Raw genomic sequence first — 27,841 nt, forward strand, 5'->3', positions numbered from 1 at the left:
TCGCAGGTGGTACCATTTATTAAGGTGAAAAACAATGGAGAAGATTGACTGGAGTTGAGACAATTTGGGGCACAAAAGGAGCCCCTGTTCAGCTTGGCATACACTGAGTTTTATGAGCCTACAAAGACTTTGCGTATCTATAGGGAAGCTGGATATATGGGTCTGTAGCATTTAACACAAAGTAATTGTGCATTTGAAATATAAGATATAAGAGACCTGGGATGCTTGGAATTGGCTACGGAGAGTGTACAGAGACAGGAGAGCCCAGGTCAGATAAAGGAGCAAAAGTCAGCTAAGGAAAGTATGCAGAAACAGCCAGAGAGGTAGGACAAAAACCAGGATGTCATGGTATCCTACCAAGGAAAGAGTTTCAAGAAAGAAGACATCATGGAAGCACCAGGCAAGACAAAGCCAGAGAAGGGTCTGTGATAAGGCGATGGTGGAAGCCAGACTGCAGGGGGTTTAAGCACTGAACAGGAAATGAGGAAACGGAGCCTTCACTAAAGAAGTTAGGTGTGAAGAGGAGGAGAGAGTCAAGGTAGGAGCTGGAATGGAGGAACAGAGGAACATCAGTGGCCACCAGTCACAGAACCCCGAAACTTCCTGGCAATGACAAGATTCGGTTAGTTTCTAACTTCTGACCATGCATATCTCAAATCCTAATATACATGACTTTATACAGTTGCTGTTCTTTCTGGAATGCAAAACACTTCCTGTTTCCTCTTTGTTCTCATTTTATCCTGTGCAGCAAAAGGAGCGAGATGTTGTGTTCTTCCTCTTGCTGGTGAGCAAACCCAGGCACAGACCGTGTCTGCTCTGTGAGTCTGTGGACCTGTGGACAGACGGCGGAGACGGGAGGCTGCTCTGCAGGCCCCCTGCCTCCCTTGGCACCTCTCTCATACCTGCCCCTGCGGGCCACTCAGCACACTCATGGTAGCTACACAGCAGTCATTTAGGGACTCTGGGTCAACGCGGGCCCAAATCACTTGACCTACGGGAGCTTGCTCTGCTTCCCTGTCTATTCCAGGAAGCCTGGTAAAAGTCTTGGCAAATATCAGAGCCCAGAAACAGAATCTGGTCCTCGTCACCCCATCTGTGCTGAGCTGTGGGAGGGAATCTTACACAAACCTCCCCTCCCAGAGCCAGACACTCCACAGAGCTCCGATCCTGAGTGCCGGCTCCAGGGTCTGGGGGTGGGGGTGGAAGTGGGCCCCCAGAGCTCACAATCAGCGCTGCAAACAGAATGTAGACCCTTTCTCTCCTCTGTCCCAAGAGCTCTCTGAGGAGCCAGGTCCACCCTGCCTGAGGTGGTTAGGTGCCATCAGTCCCACAAGTGGGGATGGATTCAACACTCTTGGATGGATTTCCCCTGGGTCTGAGAGGTACACGGCTCCCAGGGTCCCACTGATTTCTGGGGTGAGTAAAGGAAGCTACAGGCCACTGCAAAAATCACAAAAGCAGGCTACCATCCATTTGTTCTTCACTCATCAATCAATGAGATTCTATGTGATTCTCAAAAGAGCTGTCACTGCCCTACTAAAGGGCATTTGGAAATGTGTCAAGGTGTTTCTGGTTGCCATGGTGACTGGAAGGGGATGATGCTGGCATTTAAAGCTTGCAGTGCATCCTGTACCACTAAGAACCAACCCAGCCCAAGTGACCAGTGTTCCTGCTAAGGAAAGCTCAACCCCAGCTGATGACTGACAGCCCACCATTGACTGGAGGTCCGGTCCCAACATGCTTGGAGGAAGAAGTCACAGACAAGCAAACACTTGACTCTCCTGCCCCAAAGATGCCCTCCTTTTTCTCTAGTGGCCCACACAGCTGTGAGGGTTATCTGGGCTGGGGTGGGTGAGCGTGACCCCCAGCCTGCCAGAGAATGTCTTGCTTTCTCAGACTCTGTGGACTGCCTGATTCTAACCATTGACCCTCACTCCTGACACTTCTGCCTGCGTATCCCTCACCATCCAGGAAAGGCACTTCAGCCAAAAGAAGGATAGAGCCAGCTCCTTGCAAGGCAGAATCTTGGAGTCAGCAGCATGTTCCCGATCAACTGCTGTGTGTCCTAAGCAAGACATGAACTTCTCTGAGCCACACCTCCTTTCCATTGTCCCCAGCACCCATCTAAACAGGGAATAGACCTTGGTCTCTCACTGTCGAGGGTGCAGGTGGGCTATCCTGGAGGACACGAACAGGAATTGGGGTCCCTTCAATCACAGGGGCTGTGTGTGTGTGTGTTGGGGAGGGGTTACTGAGGCCAGGTGGATAGGGGACTGTGGGCTCTGTTAGGACAGGACTCCTGGAGTCCAAGGGGAGACCAGGCCCAGGCACTTCTGCCCCAAGCCCTGACTTGCATGCATCATCCTCCTGCCTCCTGGACAGCTCACAACACCTAACCCAGGCAGTCATGGGTTATGCTTGGCCTCCCAGAGCTGACAACGATTGAAGACAGATGTATGCCGTCAAAGAATACTACTGGGGATCAAGAAAAGGAGTAGCACGCTTGCATGTGCAGAGAGACAGAAGCTGGGAGGGGAGAAGTAGAGGCTGTTTCAGGAGTGCAGGCAGGCAGCAGATGTGTGCCGCATGACCCTGTGGGCAGGGCAGCCCCACTGGAAGATGTTTCCACAGGAAGAGGTGCTGTGCTCGCTACAGGAGGCCAGAGCCCCGTGCTCCCATTTGCTCCACACGTTAAGCTCCAGCTGAGAATGCTGTTCTGGCCAGGAAGGGATCATAGAGAGCGCCCATCTACCTCCCACTTGCCTACAGAGAAACTGAGACCCGGAGAAGTTAAATGCCTAGGCCACAGACATGCAGCCTCGTGGCAGGGCCAGGGCGAGAACTCCTGGCTGCCAAGCAGCCTTCTGCACCTCCCCACCAATGCGCCACTCTGCTCACTATACCTTCCTGGCCCCTCTGCTTTCCAAGACCCTCTGTCTACTCCCCCTTTTCCCCGCCACTGTCCTCCTTGCTTTCCCTGCACAGCTCCCAGAGACTCCCAAATTGTTGGAAGAGCAAGGTGCTAAAAACATAAAAAGCCGAATTGAGCCAAGGAAAATGAGATGCTTTCCTCCCTGGTTGTTATTGTTGCTGGCGTGGACAGAGAACCCACATTGCGGCCCTGCCCCTAGGCCTCCTCACCGCAAAGAGAACTGACTGTGTGTTAGCACACAGCTCACCCTGCACTCTGTGGGTGTTTGGAGGAGTTACAGGTGCCCAACATCTTTCCTTCCCATCAGGGGTTGAATTGTGTCTACCACCAAGATATGCTGGAGTCCTAACCCCCAGTACTTCAGAACGTGACCTGATTTGGAAGTAAGGTCTTTACAGAGGTAACTAAGTTACAATGAGATCATTAGGGTAGACCTTAATCCAATTGGGCTGCCGTCCTTATAAAAAGGGACATCTGAACACAGACATGCACAGAGGGAAGACAGTGTGAGACAAAGGAGAAAGCCATATGAAGACACAGGATTTGACAGATGCATCTACAAGCCAGTAAATGCCAGAAGCTACCAGAGGCTAGGAGAAGGCGTGGGGCAGCTGCTTCCCTGGGCCTTCAGATGAAACATGGCCCTGACCTCAACCTTGGTCTTGGATTTCTGGCCTCCAGAACTGTGAGACAATACATTCCTGTTGTGCTAAGCCACTCAGTTTGTGGTGCTTTGTTATGGCAGCCCCACGAGACTCATACACTTCCCAACTCTCACGGGTAGTCTCAGGCTACCTGCCATGCCCCAGGGCCTCACTCTGTTGTCTACAGGAGACAATGGAAGTTTGCGTTTCTGTTGACGTGCCACAGGCACAAGCCAAATCATGTATACCTTGGATCAAAAGAGCTCCTGGAATGTGTCTAGGAAACTCTAACTGTACCCTACACAGTGCTCCAACATCTTCCTCTCTCCTCCCCCTCACTAAGCCCTTCAGCAAGTCTTGGTTGCTGGGCCATTCCTGGTCTGCTGGGCCAGGGAGACCTTCACGACAGATGGCCCCCGTCTGTGGTCAGCTGGCGAAAAGATCCCGAACAAGTGGGAAGCATGAAGGGGCATGAGAGTAGGCAAATGTGAGAAGAAAATCCTCTCGCTACCCAAAACATCTGTTGGAAGAACAAATACAGCTAAACATGGATCAAAGAGATTTCTAAGCAACAGAGAGAACAGTTTTACAACGCAGCGCACAGCTAAAGCCAACTGGAAAAGCTGCCGACCAGGTTCCAGTTCTCCCCAACTGGAGCAAATAAACTTTATCAGTTTATTGTACTTTATCAGGAGAGAGAGTCCAACAGGGACGGTAAAGAGAAACGTGCACATGTGGGCAGATCTGGAAGCCAGAGGAGGGCCTACGCTCTGTAAAATAGCAATGTTCTTAGGGAAGCGGAGGCAGGAGGGTAGGAAACACTGAAGGTAAAGAGAAAGCTGGTATCAGGGACTGGAAAAAAGTCTTTGCAGAAAGTCACACATACACCACAGTGCTAAATATGCTTGCAACTGGCTTTGGGAGTCAAAACAATAGGAAAACAGGTATCGAAAATATTCATCATTGTTATTAATTTATTCTTTTCCAAATTAATTTAATACACCACGTATTAAATGCTTCATATGCCAAGCATTGTTCTAAGCATTCTACATGTGTTCAGTCATATAATCCTCATACATTCCCAGAAGGCAGTTAACATTATTATCCCCATTTTACAGATGAGAAGCTTGAGGATGACGGATGTATAAAGGATCTTACTCAGTCCCCTGGCCAGTAAGTGATGGAGCTGGGATTCACAACCAAGCCAGCCTGGCTCCTGCCTTACGGTTCTTTCCATGTGTGCTTAGCTGTAAGGTCGGGTGGGGAGTAGGGAGAGAAAATAGGAGAAGACCAATCTGAAAATTAGACCAAGAAAGCACATATGCTTAGCGGATCAGCTAATGAAGCAAAGGCAAGGTCTTTCTCATAATCCTGGGTGCTCTTCCCAAGGCTGCCCCGGGTGGGGGGATGCGTGGGCACACACGGGCCAGCCAGCGTGCCCTTCTGCTATCCTGTGGTAACCATCAGCCCCGGCTCCCCGCTTAGAGCTGTCAGGGCTTTCAAGAAGAACCACCTTTCTTTAAAATGTTAACATCTTCAAGCTTGGAAAGGTAACTTCTGGAAGTCTATTATGAGAGAATAGCCAGATATATGTATTCAAATGTATGTAAAAGGATGGTAACTGTAGTATAAAAAGTGTGACCAAAATGAAAATGTGCCACAGAGCAAAATGGTTAAAGAGTGGTACATGATGGAATATTATGCAGTGAAAAATCATCTTATGCAAGAATAATTAAAGACATGGAGAGGGCCGGGCGTGGTGGCTCACGCCTGTAATCCCAGCATTTTGGGAAGCCGAGGAGGGTGGATCACAAGGTCAAGAGATCGAGACCATCCTGGGCCAACATGGTGAAACCTCGTCTCTGCTAAAAATACAAAAATTAGCTGGGCATTGTGGCGGGCGCCTGTAGTTCCAGCTACCTGGGAGGCTGAAGCAGGAGAATCACTTGAACCCGGGAGGCGGTGGTTGCAGTGAGCTGAGATTGTGCCACTGCACTCCAGCCTGGCAACAGAGTGAGACTCCGTCAAAAAAAAAAAAAAAAAGACATGGGGAGATATGCACAATGCAAGCAATAATGACTGGAAAATGCCAGGTAAAAAGTGTTTGTATAGTATGGTGAACCCCTTATTTATAAATGGGAGCTGGGCATGGTAGCTCACGCCTGCAATCCCAGCACTTTGGGGGGCCAAGGTGATAGGACTGCTTCAGGCCAGGAGTTTGAGACCATCCTGAGTAACATAGTGAGAGCCGTCTTTACAAAATTGAAAAATTGGCCAGGAATGGTGATGCATGCCTATAGTCCTAACTATACAGGAGGCTGAGGGAGGAGGATCGCTTGAGCCCAGGAGTTGGCGGTTGCAGTGAGCCATGATTGCCGTGCCACCGCACCCAAGTATAGAAGACAAAGTAAGACCTTGTCTCCAAAAATTAAATTAAAGTAAAAAAAAAAAAATAAAGGAAATACATATAGAAAGACACAGAAACAAAGACACACAAACATACACACACACAGAGAAAGAATGTCAAAGGGTATTGACGGTATTTCTGGTCATTGTTTTGCTCTTTATTCTTTCCCCATTTTCTTAACTCTCTATGTGGAACATGCGTTAGAACAGGTATTTACTTCATAATCAGAAAGAATGCTGGATGTCACAACTACTTCTGGAAGGACCCCCAAAGCCTTAGCTGTTATTGTTCCACTTCCCACTTATTGGGTGCAAGAGAATGGTACTTCTGGCAGCCTCAATCCGTTCTGTGGTACTTCTTTGGCTTTAAGCTTAATCTAGGGAAAGCAAAAAATCTTGAATTAAGGAAGCAAATGCTTTGTGTTTCAGATTAGATTAAAAGAACTAAATATAGTAACTCTACCTGCTGATTTAAAGGCCATGGTTAGGAGGCAGAGTAGGATGAGGCTACCATGCAGAGGGGTACGATCCCATAAGGTAGTTACATTATATTATCCCCATTTTACAGATGAGAAACTTGAGGTAGCTCACTGCGGCTGTGCTTAAAATTACAGAAAGAAGGTGTAAGGCACCGGAGAGGGATTGAAGAGAAGGAAAATGATTTAAAAATAAACAAGAAGGTAGTGTGGGATAGTGGTTAGGACTATCTGGACTCTGGAATCAGAAAAGTCATCCTAAGCTTGGTGCCACCACTTCCTAGACATTTAACCTTGGATGAGTTACTCAGTCATTTGAAAAACCTTTACTAAGTAACCACCAGGTGCCCTGTAGTAGTCCAGGTGCTAGAGATACAGCAATGAAGCAAGGATACAAAAAGCCCTGTCCTCACAGAATCTACATTAGAATAGAAAGAACAGATCATACATTAGGAAAACAAGTACAACATGGTTTCTCAGATGATCTTAGGTGCAAAGTAGAAAATATGTGGAAGTTTCAGTTGCTTCGTCTGCAAAAATGGAATAATAAAATTGCTATTTCACCGAGTACTGTGAGGATTCCTGAGATCACATACAGAGGGCTGAGCATGGTTCCCAGTTCAATAATTATTAATCATGACCATTATTTTGAGATGAAAAGGGCCAAATCTATTCTTGTTGTCTGAGTGGCACTGCAGGGAAATGTTAAGAAATGGCTGCCACCATTCAGAAGTTGCAGAGGCAATGTGATGGGGAAAATGTAAACCAATAGCACTGTAGCAAGGTCTTGAGTTTCCTAATGGCTAAAACAAAGAGCAAAAATTCTCTTCACTTTGGGGTTTATCCAACCCTACAAGAAGTCAGAGAAATCTCCAACCATTTCTATCATTTAATAAAGGTAATATTTGCTCCTCTGGTATCTCCGCTCCAGGATGGAATTTAACAAGGTACTAGGTCTGGGTTTCACCTGCTTCCATGCTGCTCCACCATGATTTCCTCTGCCATGTTTCTCTAAGGTTGTCTAGACACCGAACTGTGTTCCTGGAGAGGCCCAGAGGAAGGGCTGTCTGTTGCTCTTCCAAATCCACACAGTTTGGACCATCTGGGAGTCAAGAGATCAGTGAAGGTACTGGAGTGGAGCCAGACTACAGACTCCAATGCAGAGTCCCACCGAGCCTTTAGGGACAAACCCCAGAATGCAAGGTACCTCTGATCCTTGCCCCAACCACTAGGCCAGTGGCCAATGATTCTCCAGGGGAAGGCAGAAAAAAAAATGATACCCTGGTTAAGCAGAAGGAAAAACTTTCCAGAAGTCATGGTTTATAAGCCTCGGATTCCTGCCTCCTGGAGAAGAAGAAATCATCAGAGGCTAAGAAAGGGCACAAAGAGAGATATGTGTATATTTGTATGTACACGAGCCAGCAAATGCATGTGCAAGAATGTTCTAAGTGACTAAATGCAGGACTGAAATCAGATGGATTATCCTGGGGTTTCACAAACCAGTAGCTTACTGTTGGCGGCCCTCAGAGGGGCTAAGTGATTTGTCTGCACTTGACACCAAAGAGGATGGCTTGTTAGCGCTTTTCTTCCTCCCGCAAGGCCGAGTTTGGCAGAGCTCTATAAACTCGGGAGTCAGGAATGTTAGGGTTTTCTCTGAAGCCCATACTCCAGGTAAGTCGTTTCTTTGCTGAGACTGGGATGGCAACAAAATAGCTAAACCCATACCAAATGCTAAATTCAGAGAAATAGTTTGGGAAGGCTGGATCTCCACACTACCTTCTTGTTTATTTTTAAATCATTTTCCTTCTCTTCAATCCCTCTCCAGGGCCTTACACCTTCTTTCTGTAATTTTAAGCACAGCCGCAGTGAGCTAAATGTAGAACCCCAAGAGATGAAGCACAGTGTTAAATGAAGAACAGGGGAAGTTTCCAAAAAGTTCAAAGAACAAACTGAAAGCAGAAAAAAAACCGAGAAAAGCCGGGAGAGTAAATGCTCTGCATACACTCCCTCCCTTCCAGGCATACTGGTCAAGCTCCGGACACTCCACGCTTGTTTCCACCCCTGTGCTGTCTGTGCTACCCCTATCCCTTCAAATTGCTTACTTGATCCAGGGCTCTCCTCAGTCACCCATCAGAAGTCTTAGGAACTGCTGGTACCCTCTGTCTGCTACACTCCATTTCCTTCTTGAGTGTTACTCAGCAGGGACTGTCTTATTTCCTTACAGGCACTATAAGTTCTTGGAGGTGAGGAACCATGCATTTTTGTATTCCTCTCCAGCACAGAACACAATACCTTACCATATCAAGAACTCAGAAGTGCGTTGCCGAACGAGTGGCTTTTTTAGAAACAGAGTTTATGCCCATTAAATCACTGGGCAGAGTTCATTTTTCACATTAGATAAATGAAGCATACTGAACATTCTGACTATTTTTCTTTCTCTTGTGCTTCTAGCAACAGCACACACAGTTCTCTCAGAAACTGTAAAGTCAGTCAGCTCTTTTGGGTCGGCTTAGGAATCCAAGAACAATGGGATAGCTTCCTTCTGGGGCTTTGACTGCCCCTTCTTCCATTATATCTTTCTTTCTCTCACTTTCCACCATTCGTCCATTAGCAAGTCCTTCCACCCTACTCCCAAAACAATGTAACAAAAAGTACATTTAAAATAAAACGATAGCTGTCTAGGTTTGACAGTAAGAAGGGGGACTTTCATTAGCTAGAAGCTGTGAGAAATCCCTGAAAGAAGGTAAACATTCAGGACATGAGAGCCCATATAAAAAGCTAAAACCAAGCACAGAAGCCACATCTGAGGCAGCACGTCGGGGAATCTGTCACAGAAAATAAACTGGCCATAAGTATTAGCAACCACTCCACTCAGGAGAGCCAGCACCATGAAAAGAAAACAGCAGATTCCACCAACTGAAAAGCCCAAGCCCAAAGAAGAGGTGAAAAGAGCAATCAGAAACGAGCGTGAGTGTTTAATAATCTCAAAGACATAAAGCACCGTATCTACAAAAATGGGAATATGGATGTGTCAAGGTATTTTCATAAATGAAGTAAACAAAAAAGGCAAGGGACATTGTGGTAGGGGAATCTATTAGATTTGCAATCAGATCCATTCTCATGTAAGAGGAGGAGCTCTGTTTCACTGATACAAATGCAAGTGTGTGCGGAGAGCTCAAGAGCAGCTGGGCGTGAAGTACGGGACTGGGTTGGCAGAAGTGTGAGCAACTCACACTGAAATAAACCCACGTTTCCTGGACACCATTTTTACAGCCCAGTGCCTTCCCATGTCCCTCACTAAGCTACCCTGAGTCTCTTCTCCCAAGATGACATTATCAGAAATAGGAAGACTGATACAATGTTACTTTTTCAAGCCCTCGCTGTAACATTTATTCCATTTCTTACGGTGCTTCCTCAAGGTTCCCAGGAACAATGTTTGGGGAACACCTAGGTAAGGCAGTGTCTTGTCAGGGAACATTATCCCAGCCTGACTTGGAGAAGAGCCATCTTCCAAACAGAGCAATGTGCTATTTGCTTAGGAATGTACCAGTTGAAACCGTAACATATATTTGTAATTTACAGCTTGCCAAGCACAACCCTATGCATCATCTCATCTGAAATCCCACATTAATTGTGTTAAGTAGGTAGGGTTTATTATCCCACTTTACAAAAGAGGAAACTAAGGCTTTGAGAGGTTGTGCCTGCAGTGATTGACAGAAATAGAACTAGAACTTGGTTCCTCCTGCTTAAAGATTACTTCTCTCTCTATTTCACTGTAATGATGCTTAGCTCTAAGGCAGAAATAGCCTGAAGAACATTTTTCCTTAATTGTGCATAATCCCACAGGCGAATTATTGAAGGATCACTCTTAACTCCTCTTTCAGTCGTTGTACCTAACAGTCCTTAATACCATAGTAAACTTTTTACTCAATTCACGGTCTCTTGCGAACACGTTCTAGATTCGACTTTGAAAAACAATAAATTGCCCAGTGTTCACACATAAATGCTTCTGTTCATCGCTCTTCTCCTTCCTAGAAATATTATTGTCCCTTAATCAAAAAACAAAAGCCACAGCTGAAAGTGATGCTGTATATTTGGGGTAGAATGGGGCGACGGTGGGCAGGTACACATAGCCAACAGGGACTTACTTACATGATAGACACAGAGATAGGCCTGTGTTTTTCTGCTTCTACTGCTCTCGGCAGGGCTTGTCTCCGTGATGTACAGTTCATGGAGTAGTACCTGGTGCAGAAGAAGCCTGTGTCCACTCCCCTGCCCACCTCTGCAGACCATGGTTGTCCCACTACCTGGCCTGCTCTCTCCGGCTACCATTCGGTCCTCACATCAGGTCGGCGTGGCTCATTCCAAGCGTTATGCTGCTAAACTACACGTAGGTCACTCAGCAGTCTGGAGAATCCCAAGTCCAAAGCTCTTACCGAAGCATGCACTTAGCAATGGGTGCTAGACATCCGGCTCCAGCAAGCCTGACAGCATACATAGTAATATCTTTTGCAAAAGCTGTAAATGAGAAACCCAGGGATTGCAATGATTCCATATGGTCCACTCTACAATTTGGGACTATATGGTTGGAAACTTAACGTTTTCAGGTCTTGTATTTTTTAGCCTCCTTCTCTGAACCTCTACTCCCTGGCTGTCCTGCAAGCCATGGCTTCCTAACAGGGAAATGGCAAGGAAGAGAGCTACTATTTTCTTAATATAAAGGCCCGTTGGTTAAAGCATGTTCTCAGGTTAGGCCTCCTGGAAGGACCAGCCCAAGACTGCTGAATCCCACAGAACAGAGAGAGGAGATAGGTGCTTTCCTTCCCATTGAGCCATCAGTAGCAGAAATCAGCAGCCCTGATCATAGCTAACCCTGGAGGAGGGTATCTGGCTGATATGCAGATTATCAGGGAGAACCAGTGTAGGAAGTCTGATCATTCCAAGGTCACAAACCACTTTGCATTATGAATGCATTATGCAAACTGTGCCCTCAAGCCTGGTAGAATATCTGCCTCTGGGAGTTGTTGGGGGAACTATGGAGATGACACATGTAAATAGGTGCCTGCAAGCCTGGTATATCTGCCTGGTAGAATATCTGGTCCTGGGAGCTGCAGGGGGAACTAGGATGATACATATAAATAGGTGTCTGCATCTTGTTACTGCCCTGTGGATGCTGGTCTTTCTCCCAGCTGTTCCCCCGCGCTGCATCCTCAATACCCGCTTCAGCAGATGAGAGATGATGAGCGCTTCAGAATCTGCTATGAACCTGTCTTGTCCTCCTAGCCTCCAATTTCTGAGGCAAATGCTGGATTTGTAGGGGATAGGAGGCCTTAGCCCAAATTAGCTGAACATCCTTAGCAGAACTTCCTTAACTAAGTGAGTAGTTCTCAGCACACTCAGGTGAGGATGGGACAGATATCGTGGCAAAGCTGCCAAAAGGCAAGGAGGAGGGCAGAGTAGGTTAACAGTGTCAGCTAGTGGTTCTCAACATGGCTGCACATTGCATTCACCTCGTGAGCTTCTATCCCAACCCTAGACATTCAAATGTAACTGGTCTGAATGACATCCTGAGCAATCACTGTTAGCAAAAGTTAAAAGATCTCAAAATGCAAGGTGAAACTGGAATAGTCAGGACATGGGAGAGCAAAGACACTAGAGGTCCTCTTTGGCTCCCTTTGGCTTTACCAAGGAGTGTTCCCAACCCCCCTAGTCAACTGGATGGCATGCTGGGTGTCCATCTGGGTCTCTGCCACACACACTTTCCTTATACATGCTAAACAATGTGACCTTGAAAGAAATTATCTAGATATCCACCACCGACAAAAAAATGTTCAATGGCACTTGGTAATTTTCAGGAGACTTTGAAACTTTGAACACACACACACACACACACACACACGTCATTTAATCCACAGGAATCATGTATGGGTGAATCTGATGTCCAGAAATCTGGGACCCCTCTGTATGCCCAAGAAACTTTATCATCCCCGTTCCATGATGAGCCTATGAAAAGGTCTCCCTCTTTGGAGCACGTCATTGCCATAGTTTCAAATTTTCTGGGATATAATTTCAAAAGCCATCTTCGTTTTTGCTCCTGAATGAAATCAAATTAGGATGGAAATGCATAGAAGAAGGAAAAAGTTTCAGAAGTCCTCCCCACTATCAACCACCCTAAAATATCAGATATTTTAATCCATGCGTCCTCACAGCCAGAGCCATTCCAATCAATGCGTTTCTCTCTGGCCTCCCAGGCTGAGATAATCGCCCCTGGAGCCAGTACTGGTCAAAGTAACCAGAGATCAAATCAGGCTTGCTGTGTTCCCTCTGCATCTCATTCACTCATTTGCCCATTCATTAATTCTTCCATCTATCCAACCATCAGCTATTCCTTCCTTCACTGAACAACTCTTTATTAAGAGCCACATTGTAGCCGGAGGGATCTTTTTAAAAACAAAAGCTTAATTGTGCTCTCAGAGTCTTCCATAGCTCCCATGCCTCTGGGAAAAAAAAGTAACCTCCCGGTTGGCTCCCACTCACCTCTCCACCATACGGTCAACATTATCCAATGTGGGATATGTGAGATGCTCTCTGTTCATCCCCTCCCTGGGCTTCTTTCAGTTCTTTAAGTCTCTGCTTTCCCTCACCTTGGGGTCTCCTCCCATGGCACTTACTCTACCTATAACTCTCCTCTACTCCCATCTCCTCCTCCTTTCACCAGTGATGACAAAACACATCTCAGGTCACCAGGAAGTTTCCCAGTTACTTCCCAGGCTTGTTTGGCTCCATGTCTATTGCTGGGGACTCCTGCTCTGTCTACACATTGGTTGGTTTGGGGAGAATCTCCCTTTTGTCTCTGTCCCAGCCCCTGCTCACGCTCTCTTTCTGTGGACAATAGTCACAGACGTCAGTATACCACAAGAAAACACATGATCGACAATTGGAACCTTTCTCCAATTCCCCAACACACTTTTTTCTCTTTGTCCAAAAGCTGACTGTCTCTAATAGCTCTATCCTTGACTGTGCCTCTGTCGAGCAGTCCCCAAAAGAACTAAGGAGACTTGCTGCAGACAGATAGTAACTTTATATAGCTGCCCCAAAAGGAGATGTAAACATGGAAGGGGGAATGGGAAGATGTATTCTTGATTCACACAAGAGCCAACAAGTAAAAGGGAAATGTCAGAGGATTACAGTGACGAGCTGAGGTCTCTCAACCTGTAACCCAATCCAAATTCAACTTGATTTCCTAGACTTGCTAATAGACCACAGTCTAAAATATCTTTCTCTCTTGTACTCTCTCTCTCTCGCCTCTCCTCTCTCCCTCTCTCTTTTTTTTTTCTCTCTCTCTCATGCACACACACACATCAAAAGCAAGAATACGCAATAAACACCCTGGAGGTTTCCTTGCTGGTGGTTTAAATGCTAAGACAGACAGAGAAAAAGAGACAAGGAGTGAATGAATTATAGAGTTATGGAGAATGAGTTACATGAGTTTTCTGCATTTTAATCCACAGCCACCAAAAGTCTCAAACACTCAAAGAAAACCTCCATAAAAACAATCATGGAATGAATTCTCATGTGAAGGAATCTTAGATTTGAGCTATGAACAACGCTGGAATACTAAAACAATTTCTTTTGGGGGAGCTATCTTGGACTCAAAGCGCCATGCACATATATTTTTGGAAAGAAAGTCCAGGAAAGCTCTGGAGGGGAGTAGCATGCAGAGGCTGCATAGAAGATTTCCCCCCTTTGTATTTTAACAGCACCCAAAACTCCCCTGTGGAAATTCTCCCTCTCCCACTGTGTGTGGGGTCATCACCAAAGGGCCCTGCATCCAGGTATCCTTCCCACACGGGATCCAATGGACTCTATTGCTCTTGACAAGCTGAAAACCAGGAAAGCACCTCCCACTGCATGCAAGAGTGGTACATGATGCAGGGTTGGGGATGTGAGGGCCCTTACATGACAAGAAGACCAACAGCCTTGCTTTGCGGATGGGGAACCCAAGCCCCTGGGTCACAGGGCAGGACTGACAGGAGCTGGACTAGACCTCAGGCCCTCCAGATTCCTGAGTTTCCAGTTCACAGCCTGCCCCAAAACATCACGCAGCTCTTAGAAGACTCTTTCCAAACACTGGGGTTGCTAAAAGGAGACCCATATTGGTCTTTCCCAAATCCCCCAGCCTACAAGGGTTCTTCCTTCCTCTAAACCCCCAAAACCTCTGTAGTCCCTACCACCCAGATGCCACTTACCAAATACCTACTGCCACATCCTGTAGTCTGCTTCTCTGCAAATCTACCCTGTATTCCCAAGTAGACTGCAAGGCTGTTGAAGGTAAGACCTTGCTTTGTGTCTCTTGGTATCCCACATGGCACCTCACACAGCGGCTAGGAAGACTCAGTGGCAGCAGAGTGGCCCCTTTGTAAACAGATAAGAAAACCACCTCACAGACGTGTTATGTTTTTTAAAGGCTCCCTTCTAAATTCTAAAAAAAATTACGAAATAGGACTCCATGTCTGTTTCTCCTGGTGTCTAGACCTATTAAAAACAGGATGAGAAAAAAATAAATGCCTCCTTGAGCAGGAGGGACTCAGAGGACAGAAGTGGACAGTAGATGGCAGTCTGTTCCTGTGTCAGAAGTGGTCACAGAGACAACATACTCTGTGTAATTAAGCAGGAGGTAGAAGTACAGCTTAGGGGCCTGAGGTGGACTCACCCCCACCATGCCATGAGCAGGGAGACTTCTGAGAAGTACTCCCATGAGCACGCACACCTACGCCCCCCGCAAGCCCCAACACCTGTACAACATGCATGTTCCCCCGACTCTCCCCACAAGAACCAAGGGCTCACGTCACAATGGTCTCTGAGTATCCATCACCCTAGCCCTGAGAATTCAGCGACAAGAAAACCACTGTCATGCGGACGTGGAGACCATTCCTGGACCCTCCAGCTTGCTCCTGAACCACGAGGATTCTCAATCATGGTTCGTACTGAAAAACAACACCTGGAGTGGGAACCCTGCACTCCATCTTCCTTGCTTCCCTTGCTCTCCCTGGAGCACTATGATCATAACCTGTCTGCCTCCTTCACCAGTTTCCAGACCCCAAGGCCAGCAGCACTACATTAATCTCTGCATCTTCCCCGACATCTAGCACATGACCACCAACAGGACGCTTAACGACTAATCTGTAAACATGTGTTTTGAGCTGCTTTCCGAGTGTCTAAGGAGGAATTACCCTAATGCATGTGGAATGACACCCAATTCCCCATGACCAAGAGCCCCAATTTGCAGGAGAACTATGCAGGCTAAGACATGGGGAAGAAGGGTCTCTAAAAGGGAGTAAGAACAGCCTTTTCTGGCCAGCAAGCACTGAGCATTCATGACCTTAGCCTTGGGACAGGCCAAAAAGGTAACACTGTTTTGAAGCCCTGGCAAGGTACACTACCTCTCTGAGCCCAGTTCCTGGCATGTCACATCGCTACTGCACATTCGGAGCTCACAATGATCGGTCACACATTCGTTCACTCAACACATTCCTGTGGCTGTCACTATTCAAGGTGTTGGGGGACACAAAAATGAAAACAACAGATACCTTTCTCTGTGAAGTTCATATTCTAGGAATGCAAATTAAACACAGGCTGCTAAGTGGTATAACATCGGGAGGCTGGGAAGGGAGCCCCGGGCTCTCCAGGGAAATGCAGGGAGGCTTCTCAGGTTAAGCAAATATGTGAAGGATGATTTCAATATCATTGGTGATGATGGAGGGGTAAGTATTTGACACACAATACACGTACAGAATATATCCTCCAGTGCTATCTCCAATTCAAGAATAGGCCTATCACTCGCACAGAACACTTCCCTCTATATTTAGGCCATTTGAGGTATCCCCTTCTCCATCCATGCATTTGTCCAGATTTTTCTACTAGCCCCCAGTTCTCACAATTTAATTAATGATAAGTCAAGAAAGACCTTAGAGATAATCAAAGCCAGTAGCTCTTAATAGATGAGGAAGTGAGACCTAGTGTGGTTCGGGGACTTCCCAAAAATGTAGTTAGTCTCTGTTGGAGTTAGAGGCGGGGTCTGATCTCTCTGCTCAGAGTTTGGGATCTCTCTGATTTAGCTTATTGAATTCAGCTACCCACAGACAATTTTAATCCCACATAAACCTCTCCCATACTCCCAACTTCCAATCCAAGATCCGCCACAAATCTGGCAAGCTTGTTTCTTCAGTGCTTCATAAACATGAACTCATCCATATGTTCAATGACTTATCTGGCATCACATAACTTAATTTCCTCCTCCACCCCCTCCAAATCTCTCTACGTAAGTCCTCCGGGCCAGCAGAGATACCTGAAAATCACAGGCATGGGCCACAGTATGAGGCCGAGGGAGCAGCAGAATCATGGAAGATGTGATCTGTCACACTGGTAGTGTCCTTGTGACCCTCTAGTGAGTCCAACTCCTCCCTTCTCCGGGAAAAGAGAGGCCCATGGAGGGAAAGAGATTTGCTTAAAGTCACACAGCTAGTCTGGGCTCTCTGCAGGGAGAATGTGGCAAGCTATTTAAGGTAGCCAGGTGGGTGTTAGGAGGACTGGGCTTCTCCACACCATGGGACACACCTGTTGGGAAAGCAGGTGATTTCTAGGGCTGCATCTTCCTCTTGAACCCAGTTCATAAGGAAGTACCTTATGAACCATTAGAAGCAGGTCCTCTAGACATGAGATGGAGCTAATCTCAGACTGAGAACATGAAACAAACTCCCTAAGGGATCCCTTAGAGCCAGAGAAGGATATTTTTAAATGCTGGGGTCTTAGATCTAGAACCAGAGGGAAGAGGGAAGTAAATTGCAAGAACCTGGCTCTCAGTCTTTAAAAGGCTATATACTCCATATAAAGGAAATAATTATCACTCTACACATGAAAAGTTATTTCAAGCAAAGTAAATACATAATTTTTGAGTACCTAGGGTTTAATAGGCATTAGGTTAGTGTTCAACATTTATTTGTACATGCAAATATCTTTAAGCAACAGAACAAAGTCACCTCTTCTTAACTGTCTTGATGACGTATACATGGTAGTGATGGTGGGGAAATCAGTGGAGGAAGAAGGAATGAGCTTTTAGTCACAACCTTCAAAAAGTGCAGCATCCACCGCAAGAACGTGTTTGGCTTCTCTACTTCCGGTACTGCCCAGAGAATGACGTGCAGTGGCAAATCCTCGGCTGGAGGTCTCTACAGCTGCTCTGCTCTGCATCAAACACAGCCAGGGAACCTCAGTCTTTAGCAGCGACCGCTGCCCCCCAACCTCCCAGCAAGAAACCTACCTTCACTACTTTGGCCCCAGTTTAAGTGGTGGGAGTTCCCTAGCCTATCAAAGAAAGTTGTCTTCCAAATTCTAAAGAGACCTCATGCTCTCCATTCTTATTCTTTTTCACTTTGATTCTGTGCAATTCCAGGACTCAAGCATGCTGGGGCCTACCACCTCTCATGGGCGTGTGGATCAAAACCAGATGTCCAGCTCCAATTTTATAGAATTTACAAGGAGGCAATTGTGGCTTAAATCAATACCCGTGTTCTGTAAGGGCAGATTCCCTTGTCAACAAGACAAGAAGTAAAGGGGGAGGGCCAATGGAAGCTGAGACAGATCTGACACATGCTTGCCAGCAGGTGTCTAAAAAACTTAAACATTTGTCTTGCACATGAAAAGGAAGCTTCCGGGGGCGGGGAGCAGGTTACCCTATGGGGTGACCATCTTTGCAGAAGAAGATGGACCCAGCTCCCATCTGGACGACATCACAGAACATTAAAAAACAGAATCTGACTGGCAGGTGATGGGCTTGTGATGCCACAGGCTTCAGGCTAGAAAGCCAAGAACATCAGCATACCCCTTAACCTCACATAACCTCAGTAGCCCCATTTGTAATTGAGATTATTTTGAGTACTGAGGTAATGCCATGTAATGGCTGTAATAATGCCTGGCACCCAGTAAGTACTCAAATATTAACTGTCATCATCATCATCATCATCCATCATCTTAAAGATGGATGCTTACCTTAGTCAGAGACATTGCCACTGAAAGACATTCATGTGGAAGCTGAATGATTAGCACCAGACCTATCAGAAAGCCAAATCCCACCCCTTTCAGCTCTGGACACCCTGTGTAGGCTAAGCCAACGTCAGGAGCATTCTTGGCCAAAAGGAAACACTCTGGCAAATTCTTTGCATGCCTTTCTGCCTTTGACTCAGCCATTCCCCAAAGATAAAAACAGGAGCTCATTAAGGGCGTGCCAGGGTGCACTCCAAGTGAGGTAATTAGCACTGATTAGGTAGGAGGATGTGGCTACTGTGGAATCCTACAGTGACAGAGCTGGAATGGGACGGGGATATCTTCTAATTCAAGCCCTTCGTTTACAGATGGCAAAGTCATGTCCTAGAGAGAATGTCCAGGGTCACACAACAGCAGGTAATTAGTAACAGAGCCCAGTCATTGAACCTGGTCCTCCACCTCCAAGTCAGGCAGCTACCTGCTGCCTCAAGCTACTGAAGGTTACCCTGGCCTGGGCTCTTGAGATTATAAGCTACTGTTTCCTCCAACATCTCCGGCCTTGAATGTTTGAGAACCTTAAATCTTCCAAAAATATCTGACTGAACAAACCCACACACACACAAAAAATGGGGCTCAACAAATATCTTCTCTGGAGATGTTACTAAAGAGTGAGCAATCACAACAGACCACACCAAATTTCATGTCAAAATCTGTTCTGTTTCAATGAGACCATAGTCAGTCATAGGTTTGTCCTGTGAGGACATCCAGAGCCGCAGCAAGCCCTCAGTGGTTCCCAATTAATACTATTTGAGAAGGACTACGGCACAGATGGGGACATGAAGAGCAAATGCATTCTGACCATGTGGGGGGGTGTGCAACCTCTAGCCTCTCGGTATTTGTAGGTAAAATAAAAGACTGAGTTATGGAAAACTATTAACAACAACAACAAAAATACTTTAACACTCTGAGGCCATCTACATGTGTCCTCACAGGTTCTAAAATGAGTCCTCTGAATGACTTTTTTTTTTTTTTTTTTGTCCAGCCTCAGTCTTGTTAGAAATCCATCCAGGCAAGAATGAGGTAATATCTACAATGGCCTCATACTTCAAAGTTCAACATGCCCATATAAAAAAAGATCTGAAAGAAGGTGTCCCCAACTTTTTTCTCAGGTTGGCCCACCTGTAAGAAGCAATCCAATGACAATCCAATCTGAGCCAAGCATCCAGATACCTGCCACCCATAACATAAGCTCTACAAATGCTCCCTGTCTACCCAGGGCAGTTCCTGTGCTCACGTGTCCCCCAGCACGCACGCATGCACATCCCGTGGTCTCCTCTTACTCCACACACACCTGTCCACGCACAAAGTACATCCACAGACTTTATCAGCAGCAACACACAGGGCTTAGGCTTGTCTCCAGTAGAAGATTTGGCCCTTTTCCAACAAACTCAATTTTAAATAAAACTAAATCTAAAACCCTAGCAACGGTCATCAGTTCAACATCCCCAATGCCAGAAACTGCCTGCCTTGTTAAAGAGTAAAATAGCAGCGGCTGAGGCTTGAGGCAGGGTGGTGGGTTTTGAAGATCTTCTGTGTCAGCCCCCATGTCCTCTCTGGCTTCCAGGCAATGCACAGATTTACATTCCCTCCAGCTGGGGTGCGAGTGCTGTAACTGCTTGGGAAAAGGTTGGAGAAGCTTGCAGCAGAAGCCGCCTGCTCCATCAGGCATCCTGAATGTAGGGGAAGAGGAGAGGCCTGAACATCTGATACATCTGGGAGTAGAGCTGCAGAGATGGGAAATGTTATGTAATTAAACTTTGCTGGCCTGTCCCGCCTGGGGAATGTGAGACCCATCAGCAGTGACCTCTTCCAATCAACTTAATTGGCCCAATCTCGCCAAGAAAAGCAACAGAATTAGTTTAGTGTCTCTTGGAAATAGCTTAGCTCCTATTTATGGCCACTGAACTCAAGGATGGGAGCCTGACTCTGAGCCAGGAGTTGACAGCATGTGCTAACTTCTGGGAGGAATTGGAGGTTTCAGTGGGTTTCCGTGCCCCCCTGCGCCTCCATCTTCATCTCTGGGGAAAGCGGCTGTAACCAACTTGCTGCACTGGGCACAAAGAATTGCAAAGACCCAAAGCCCAGGCTTTCCTCTTACCAGGCAGGCTGGACTTTGCTCCTCTTTTATTCAAATGGTGCCTATGTCAAGGACAATTATTATTTTTGCTGTTCTCCAAGTCACATTTGTTTTGGTGCTGTGGTCTGCATAGCTGATGTTAAAAATAAAGAAATGTCTGTCTCTGATCATTAATAACATTGATTCTTAAACTACCTTTCCTCCGAATAGCTCAAAGATCTTAAAGATTTCCATCATCTATAATCTAGGCTTGGTTGCCTCCAGCTTCTGGATGAGTAAACTGAGGCAGTTATAAAAAGTTTTATTTACACAGCGAGTGAGCAGTAGAGATGCGATGAGCATCATGACTACTGATTAAGTTGCATTGTGAAGAGAAAGAGGTCCAGATCCTATTTTCGCAATGACCTACGTACATGCTAGCACCGGTATTTAATTACATTTCATCTTTGTACAGCTGTATACAACTAAACACACCAAGTTTTGATGGGAGAAAAGAGGAATGAACTTTCCTCCTCCTTGAATCATTATATTGCCACTTTACAAAAAGAGAAACAGAGTTAAAGAGATTAAAAAGGTCCCCAAAGTCACACTTTTCCCAAATGATAGAACTGAACTAGAACTAAGGCATTCCCAATCCAAAGTCTTCCACTTCACCACCCTGCCCTCAGAAATATCTGTCCCCCATCTTCTGACCAATAGTCAAGCCCTACTAAACTATCTCTTATACAGATGAGTTTCCCCCTAAAAACTAAGGTAGACCCTTAAAATGGCACAGCTGTAACTTCATGAATTCAAAAATGTCATGAGTCAAATAAAGTCCTCCCAAACATACGCCCAACCATGGTCAGAACCTAGTCAAATGGGGCTCCCCATCATCTGGTCCAGACAGATAGACATGTGCATCACGAAAGCACAGCCTTCACTCTGTTCCTATCCAGTTGCCTCACTAGTCATCTCAGGGTATGGACTCGATCAACTACACCTTTCTCTCATTCCCCAAAGTCTATGGCCCTTCTTTTGTGTACACCTTTTTTCGCTAGAGATGCACATCTGAGTATCCAAGACAATTTTTATCCTTCCTCAGACACACAGAATTCCTGTAAAAACACATACTGGCACCCCCTTCACCAGAGCCAGAATATCCACCCCTCCTATCCACCTGGCTAGTTTTCTCCCAGTTACATTACTCCAGGCCAAAGTGCATATGCACACACGTGCACACACACCACCCCTCAAACACACACTCAGATTAGCTTTACACTCATAGTCCAGAAAACACCAAAGATGACAAACGTCCCCAGTCCATCTCTTCCCTGATCATGACTTCACCATTCTCCAGCTCCACATAACAAGTCTCATTCCAGCTATGAAGAAGGCTCTGTGTACTCTTAGAAACTCAATCTTCAAAGGGATCTGGACCTGCATTCTGACCTGAAGTGCCACACCTTCCAGTTCCCAACCCACACTCCACACAAGAAACACCACCATCCAGCTCCCTTCCAAATACACAAAAGTCTACATCATCCCTATCTGTATGCCCCACTTTTTACAAAACCAGAGATGTATTTCAAGTCAGCTTCCCTTTGGCTCCCAAGATCCATAAACATCTCTAGAAACCGAATTATAGACCTTGAAGAAACCTCAACAAGCATCGAGCTCTGTCTATTTCTGGCAAAATTGCATCAGTTAGCTGAGCCTGGAGAAGGAATTTTTCCAGGGCAGTGTGCCATGCTCCAGTACCCAGCAATGGGCTGAGCATCCAGTAGGCACTCCATTAGCTTTAATTGATTATCAATATGAACTGGTGATAGTGAATTCCTCTATTACATAAGAAACTCATTACAAAACATTATACAACATGCACCCCTGACACTAGGCACGAATAGTGTATTCCTCTACTTACTTCAGTCTTACGCATACATCTCTTCCTGTTCCCACCCAGTGCCAGTGCACAAGGACTTTTCCCCTTAAATGTACATCCCTCATTCTAAGCCTCCTCTCTCCTCTCTGGGGAGGAAGGAGGGGGGAGGCAAACACCAACCCCAACCCGGTGTCCTTTCCTTCAAATGCTTTGTCTCTCCATAAAGAGGATCTGAGCTCACACTTTTCTACCCCCTACATGCCCCAATGCCACTCCAGCCAAATTTCCCAGCGCACTCTCATAAAGTTCACACTCTGTGCTCCCCAGATAATCTTCCCCCACCCCCCACACACATCCCTTTGGTAATCCTCAGGCGCCCAACCTTCCACATGCATCCACCTTTCGCTCACACACACAGCCGCCCTCCTACACCACACCCACTCCATGTGTTTGCGCAGGCATGCACAAGCCATCTGTCTTCAACAGGCTGCACCTCTCCTCCTGCTCTGACACCCTTCATAGGCACAGATTTCGCATTAGCTACACCTATGTTCCTGCAAGCTCTGGTCTCCCGCTAAGCACACAGATGCCCATCCAACAGACTCCCCAGAAGCACACACCTCCCAGGCACCAGAGAGGGATGGGACTCCAGCTCTTTTGCCACCTCCCCCTACACACACACTCTCTCTCTCTTTTTCTCTCTCTGAAAAAACATCCCCATCCCTCCCTGACCACGCACTCAATGGTCACAATCTCATTCCACAGATAAGCAGATCCCATTCACACACGACCAAACCCTCTAAGTCCAGCTACACTCCAGTCCTCACCAACACAAAATCCCACACACTCTCCCTAGGGGAAATACCCCAGACTTTCTACCTCCCTTCAACACCATTTACAGGAGCATTATTTTCCAACCCCCTTAACTCCTAACGCGATACCCAAGTCTGTGTGTTTGCGCCCAAGGCAGAGGCGGTTGCATTTTATCCTCTACATGCTACCTCTCAGCTTTCTTTGTGTGACATGTCAGAAAGGAATTGAGGGCAGGCGGGAGGCAGGCTGAGTCTGCTGGAGAACTTGAGCGTTGTGAAAACAGGACCGCTGGAAAAGTCTCCTCTGTGTTACAACTTTCTCCCATCCTGACGTTCAGGACAGAGCGCTTCCATGTTTTCCTCGCTCGCGGTTTTGCGGGGTAGGAGCGGGCATCTCTTTATTTAAAAAGCAGGTCGCTCAGTACACTCCATAATCAGCTGAGTTACAAACATCAGGCTCCAGGAGAAACACCCACCCCCTGGCAGGCTCCCCTCCCCTCTCAGCAGGCCCCCGCCCCCACCTCTTCACACACATAAACAAGTCCACAGACGCACAGTCTCCCGAGCTCTCCAGCTCTGAGCCCGGCGCTCCCGGGAGCAGCCTCCATTCGGACTCAGAACCTGCCGCCCGCCGCCAGAGGCCGAGGCCAGACGGTATTTGTGGTGTTTCCCCCACCGGGAATCCCACCCGAGCCTCGATTCCAGCAAAAGGGATCCTTTCTAGTCCACAGCCCCGACACCGTTCGACGCAGGGGTCTCACTGCTATGCATCTGAAGCGCAGACGACGAACGAACGCAGCAGCCAAACTCCCGCAAAGAAGCAGCGCCTCCTGGACGCGCACCCACTCCCGCGGAGAGCAACAAGCAGAATCCTGCTCCCCCACCCCATGCCCTCGGCCCTCGCCCCTCCTTTCCCTACCCTTCAACTCCCAAGCGTCCCAAATTTCATCAGGAGCATCCACCACTGAGTAAAACTCTGGGGTAATGGGGCGGTTCGGTCCGTCGTAGGACTTGCAAACTTCGACCTGGCTGGCTGTGCGGGTGCCCAGATCTCCCAGCCTCCCACGCCACCGCTTCAAAGTCCGAGAACAGGCTGGACGATACCGCGAGGAGATCCCCAGCGATGACCGGGCCCGGGTGCCCGCCGCTGCCGGGCGGGGTCCCAGATGTGCGGGCTGCGTACGGAGCTCCAGCATCTGCGCAAAGGCCCAGGGTGGGGTGGCCACCGGGTGGGCGCTGGCCAAGAGGAGCCCGGGGCGCGAGGTCTTTTCTGAAAAAAACCTTTCGGGGGACTCCAACGCAGGTACGCGGCGCGGGGCGGTGAGTCTCAACTCCCAGAACTGGAACGCGACGTTCCGGGTCCTGAGCTGCGCGTCCCCTCCCCCAGCCCACGCCCCGGCCGGAGTGGCGCTGGGGCAAGCTCAGAATCAGGCTCAGTGGCCGGCAGGGTGCAGGGCGTGTGCAGGGGAGCTGCGGCAGCACCTCCCCGCCCGGGGTTCTGTCTGCCCGCCCGGGGTTCTGTCTGCCACCCTCTTTTGTTATAGGATGCGCTAGGAGCTTTCCCGGAGGAGCAGACGGGTCGGTTGGGGGTGGTGGGTGGTTGATTCTGTTGAATCCCTTTCCTGCTCTTTCGTCGTCCCCATTTCCCCTCGCCTGCCCCCACCCTTTCCAATCCAGGTCCCTTAAACCTGATCACTTTCCCAGATTGAGGGAAGCTTCTTGGGCAGCCGAAGGACAAGAGGGGAGGAGGTGGAGAAGGGTGTCCGTGTGTGTGTGTGTGTGTGTGTGTGTGTGTGTGTGTGTGTGTAGCGGCGTGGTTGCGGTTGCGCCCGCCTAAGCAGATCCCAGCGCAAACTTCGGGGAAGGCACAAGCCCGGGAAAGTGAGTGAGCGCGGCGCAATGGGGGTGGGGCGGGATGCGGAGTTGGGGCCCCCCGCGCCGGTTCACTGGAAAATCCCTCCCCACGTGGACCCCCATCCCCAAACCTGCCCACCCAACGTGCCCGCCGCCTCCCCTTACCGTGGCAAAAGTAACCATGGCATCCGTGTGGCCGTTTCCAGGGACGTCGACATGAAGAGAAAGGTGGACGCGAGCTCGGTCATTCAAAGTCTCCCCCACCCCGCCGCAGCCACTACCCAGCAGGGGAAAAAGGAGAGGAAGAAAGAAAGGAGAGAGAAGAAAGTAGTTGCGCCGGGCTGTGTCGCGGGGCGGTGCGCGGAGCTGTTCGGTAGGGAGAGGAGCTTCAACTCTGAGTCCCGTGAACATAATCTGCGCGGTTATAACCAGCCAACCCGGCCAGATGGCTCCGCGCTCAGCGCCTTAACCCCTTCCGCGCCGCGCCGCCCTCCCCCGCCCGGCCCGCGCCGCGCCGCGCACGCCCGCGCCCCAGAGCCCCTCGGACCTCGCTTCGGGACCCGCGGCGGGGAAGGAGTCATTTCTCCTAGCCCCTCTTGAAAAACAAAACGAAACAAAACAACAACAGCAACAAAAACTTCCAAATTAGTAGTAGTCTTCGGTAACCCCCACCCTTGAGTTCCCTTTTAGAGATCCAGGAAAAAACGAAACATTAAATGTATCGTAACAGGTTACATGTTAGTGTCTTCAGCCTTTTTTAGTTGTTCTTTTTCTTGAAATTTTTCTTGTTCATCTCTTTTCTTTTAAGATTTTCTTGACCAGGCATTAGGGCCTTTTCCTGCCCCTTTCCTTAGGCGGATCAGGTCTGAGGCGTAAACTCCTCCTCCAAACCTTAGACCCTTCCAGCTCCAGATCTCTCCCCACCCCTACCAAGCCCACCCGCCACTCCTCCCCCCACCCCACAACACGAACACGCCCAAGGACAATCGCTCCCCGGCGAACTCGCCGCTCCCGGGCACCCGCACCCAGGACGCTGTGCCGGCGGTCAAGGGAGGTCAAGGTAGAGGGGTGTGGGGGCGGGTGGTCCCAGGGACTAGGGAGGGGCTGTGCACGCGCGCGTTTGCGGGAGCTTGAGTGTGGAAGGGAGAGGGAGATGGATCGCAGCCTCCCGTTTCACCCATCCTCCAACTTCTAAACCCCTTCCTTCCAAACTAGGATGGGGCCCTGCAGCTCATCACTCGCCCAGCACCCACCAGTCTGCACGCGGGGACAGCGCGAGAAGCAGGAAAGGCGAGCGACAAGCAAGCGTCTTCGTGGCGCCCCGAAAGTAATGACGCTCACTTCCCCACCGGTGGATTCATTCGAGGAAAGGATAGGGGGAGGGGGGCAAAATCTCTTATTTGGAGATAATTTTAGCTGCCCATTAGACCCCACTTGCTCCGAGCCGTTCTCTCTAAATTTACCAAGTTAAGTCATCTTGATTTCGCCCATTTGCCATCGAGAGAAGGGGGGAAAATACCACCTAGGGATCAACGAGAAATGGAGAGTCCGGGAGCAGAGGTTTGCCCTCTTGTCCCCTTCCTGAGTCCTTGAGTGGTGGACCTCCGCTCCAAGCCCCTCATCCCTTCCTCCCTCTGCCACTTCAGCCGCTCCTCTCATCATCTCCTTCCAGGACCTTTTGACTCACGAGGATTGGGGAGGGAAGCGAGTATCCCGTTTCCATCCCTGCCCTGTCGTTCGAGGTGTCTAATAAGCAAGCCGTTCTATGTTTCGGTTAGGGCCCAGGTTCAAAAAATCCAAATACCTTAGAATTGTCTGAGAATTTGGTTGAACCCCGGAACTGCACCCACCAGTTCAGGACCAACCTGCCGCAGAGAGTAGCTGGGGGCTTGGAGGGGGAGGTGGGAAGGGAGGGGGAGTCTGGGGGCTGCGTACTAGATAGATTGTACCTGCCTCATCATTATCCTGGCTGATGGGGGTTGCCACATCGAAAACGGCCAGAAGCGCCCACCGAGGCCCAGAGGCGTCACCTTCTGCGGTCCCTCGCAAGGGTAGGGTCGTCCTTCAGTGGCTCCCCTCTTGCCAAAATATCGACGTCTTCCTCAGGGCCAGAAGAGGCTGCCGAGTCGTTCCCTCCACCCCGCCACACAGCACCATGAAGGTTTGGATTGGGCGTGCTCTGTCGGGTTCTGCTTTTCTCCCTCTCATCTGGCCCGCCTCCCTGCCCTCCCCCACTTCCCGCACTTGCCCCCCTCCTCCAGCTTCTCGCCGTGGTCAAAGGAGGGATTCAGGCCCCAGTTTCAGATCCACTGGCAGAGTTCTTTCCTCAAGCTCCAGGTCCTCCGGGAACCTGAAGATTACAAGGAAAGAGGTGGTTGGCTCCTGCTGCAGCAGAGAAGGGGTTAAATACATGTGCGGGCTGATCTGCAGGCAGCTCCCGGGTCCCTGGCAGTCTGGAGGGACGAGGGGAAGGGGGGCAAACAAACTTGAAAAATCAGAAGAAACGAAGAAGAAGAAAAGGCAGCAAGCAGTGCGTTTAGGACTTGGATTTGTTCTGCAGATGCCTTGCACTGGTTGGCCGCCTCACTTTGCCAGGACTTTCGGGGATCCCAGGAAGAGTTTGTATTGTTTCCAGCTCCAGGGGGTTTTGTCCTGAGCTGGTGGGTCTGTCTTTGCT

General features: G+C 48.4%; 1 protein-coding gene across 2 annotated transcripts in view; it reads right to left on the reverse strand.

Moving 5' to 3' along the window:
- NTF3 (neurotrophin 3) overlaps nt 1-25,891 on the reverse strand; it is a 63,926-nt gene extending 38,035 nt beyond the window's left edge. The window contains exon 1 of one of the 2 annotated variants that reach the window (XM_025402488.1): nt 25,330-25,891. In XM_025402488.1, coding sequence (XP_025258273.1) covers nt 25,330-25,575 — 246 coding nt within the window. In that variant the 5' untranslated portion in view covers nt 25,576-25,891. Of the gene's footprint in view, nt 1-24,335; nt 24,539-25,329 lie in introns of those variants that run through there. The other variant, XM_025402489.1, reaches the window with a different exon arrangement.
- Nucleotides 25,892-27,841: the final 1,950 nt, after the last annotated feature.

Source organism: Theropithecus gelada, chromosome 11 (genome assembly GCF_003255815.1).
Source record: "Theropithecus gelada isolate Dixy chromosome 11, Tgel_1.0, whole genome shotgun sequence".
In the NCBI taxonomy this organism is placed as follows: Eukaryota; Metazoa; Chordata; class Mammalia; order Primates; family Cercopithecidae; genus Theropithecus; species Theropithecus gelada.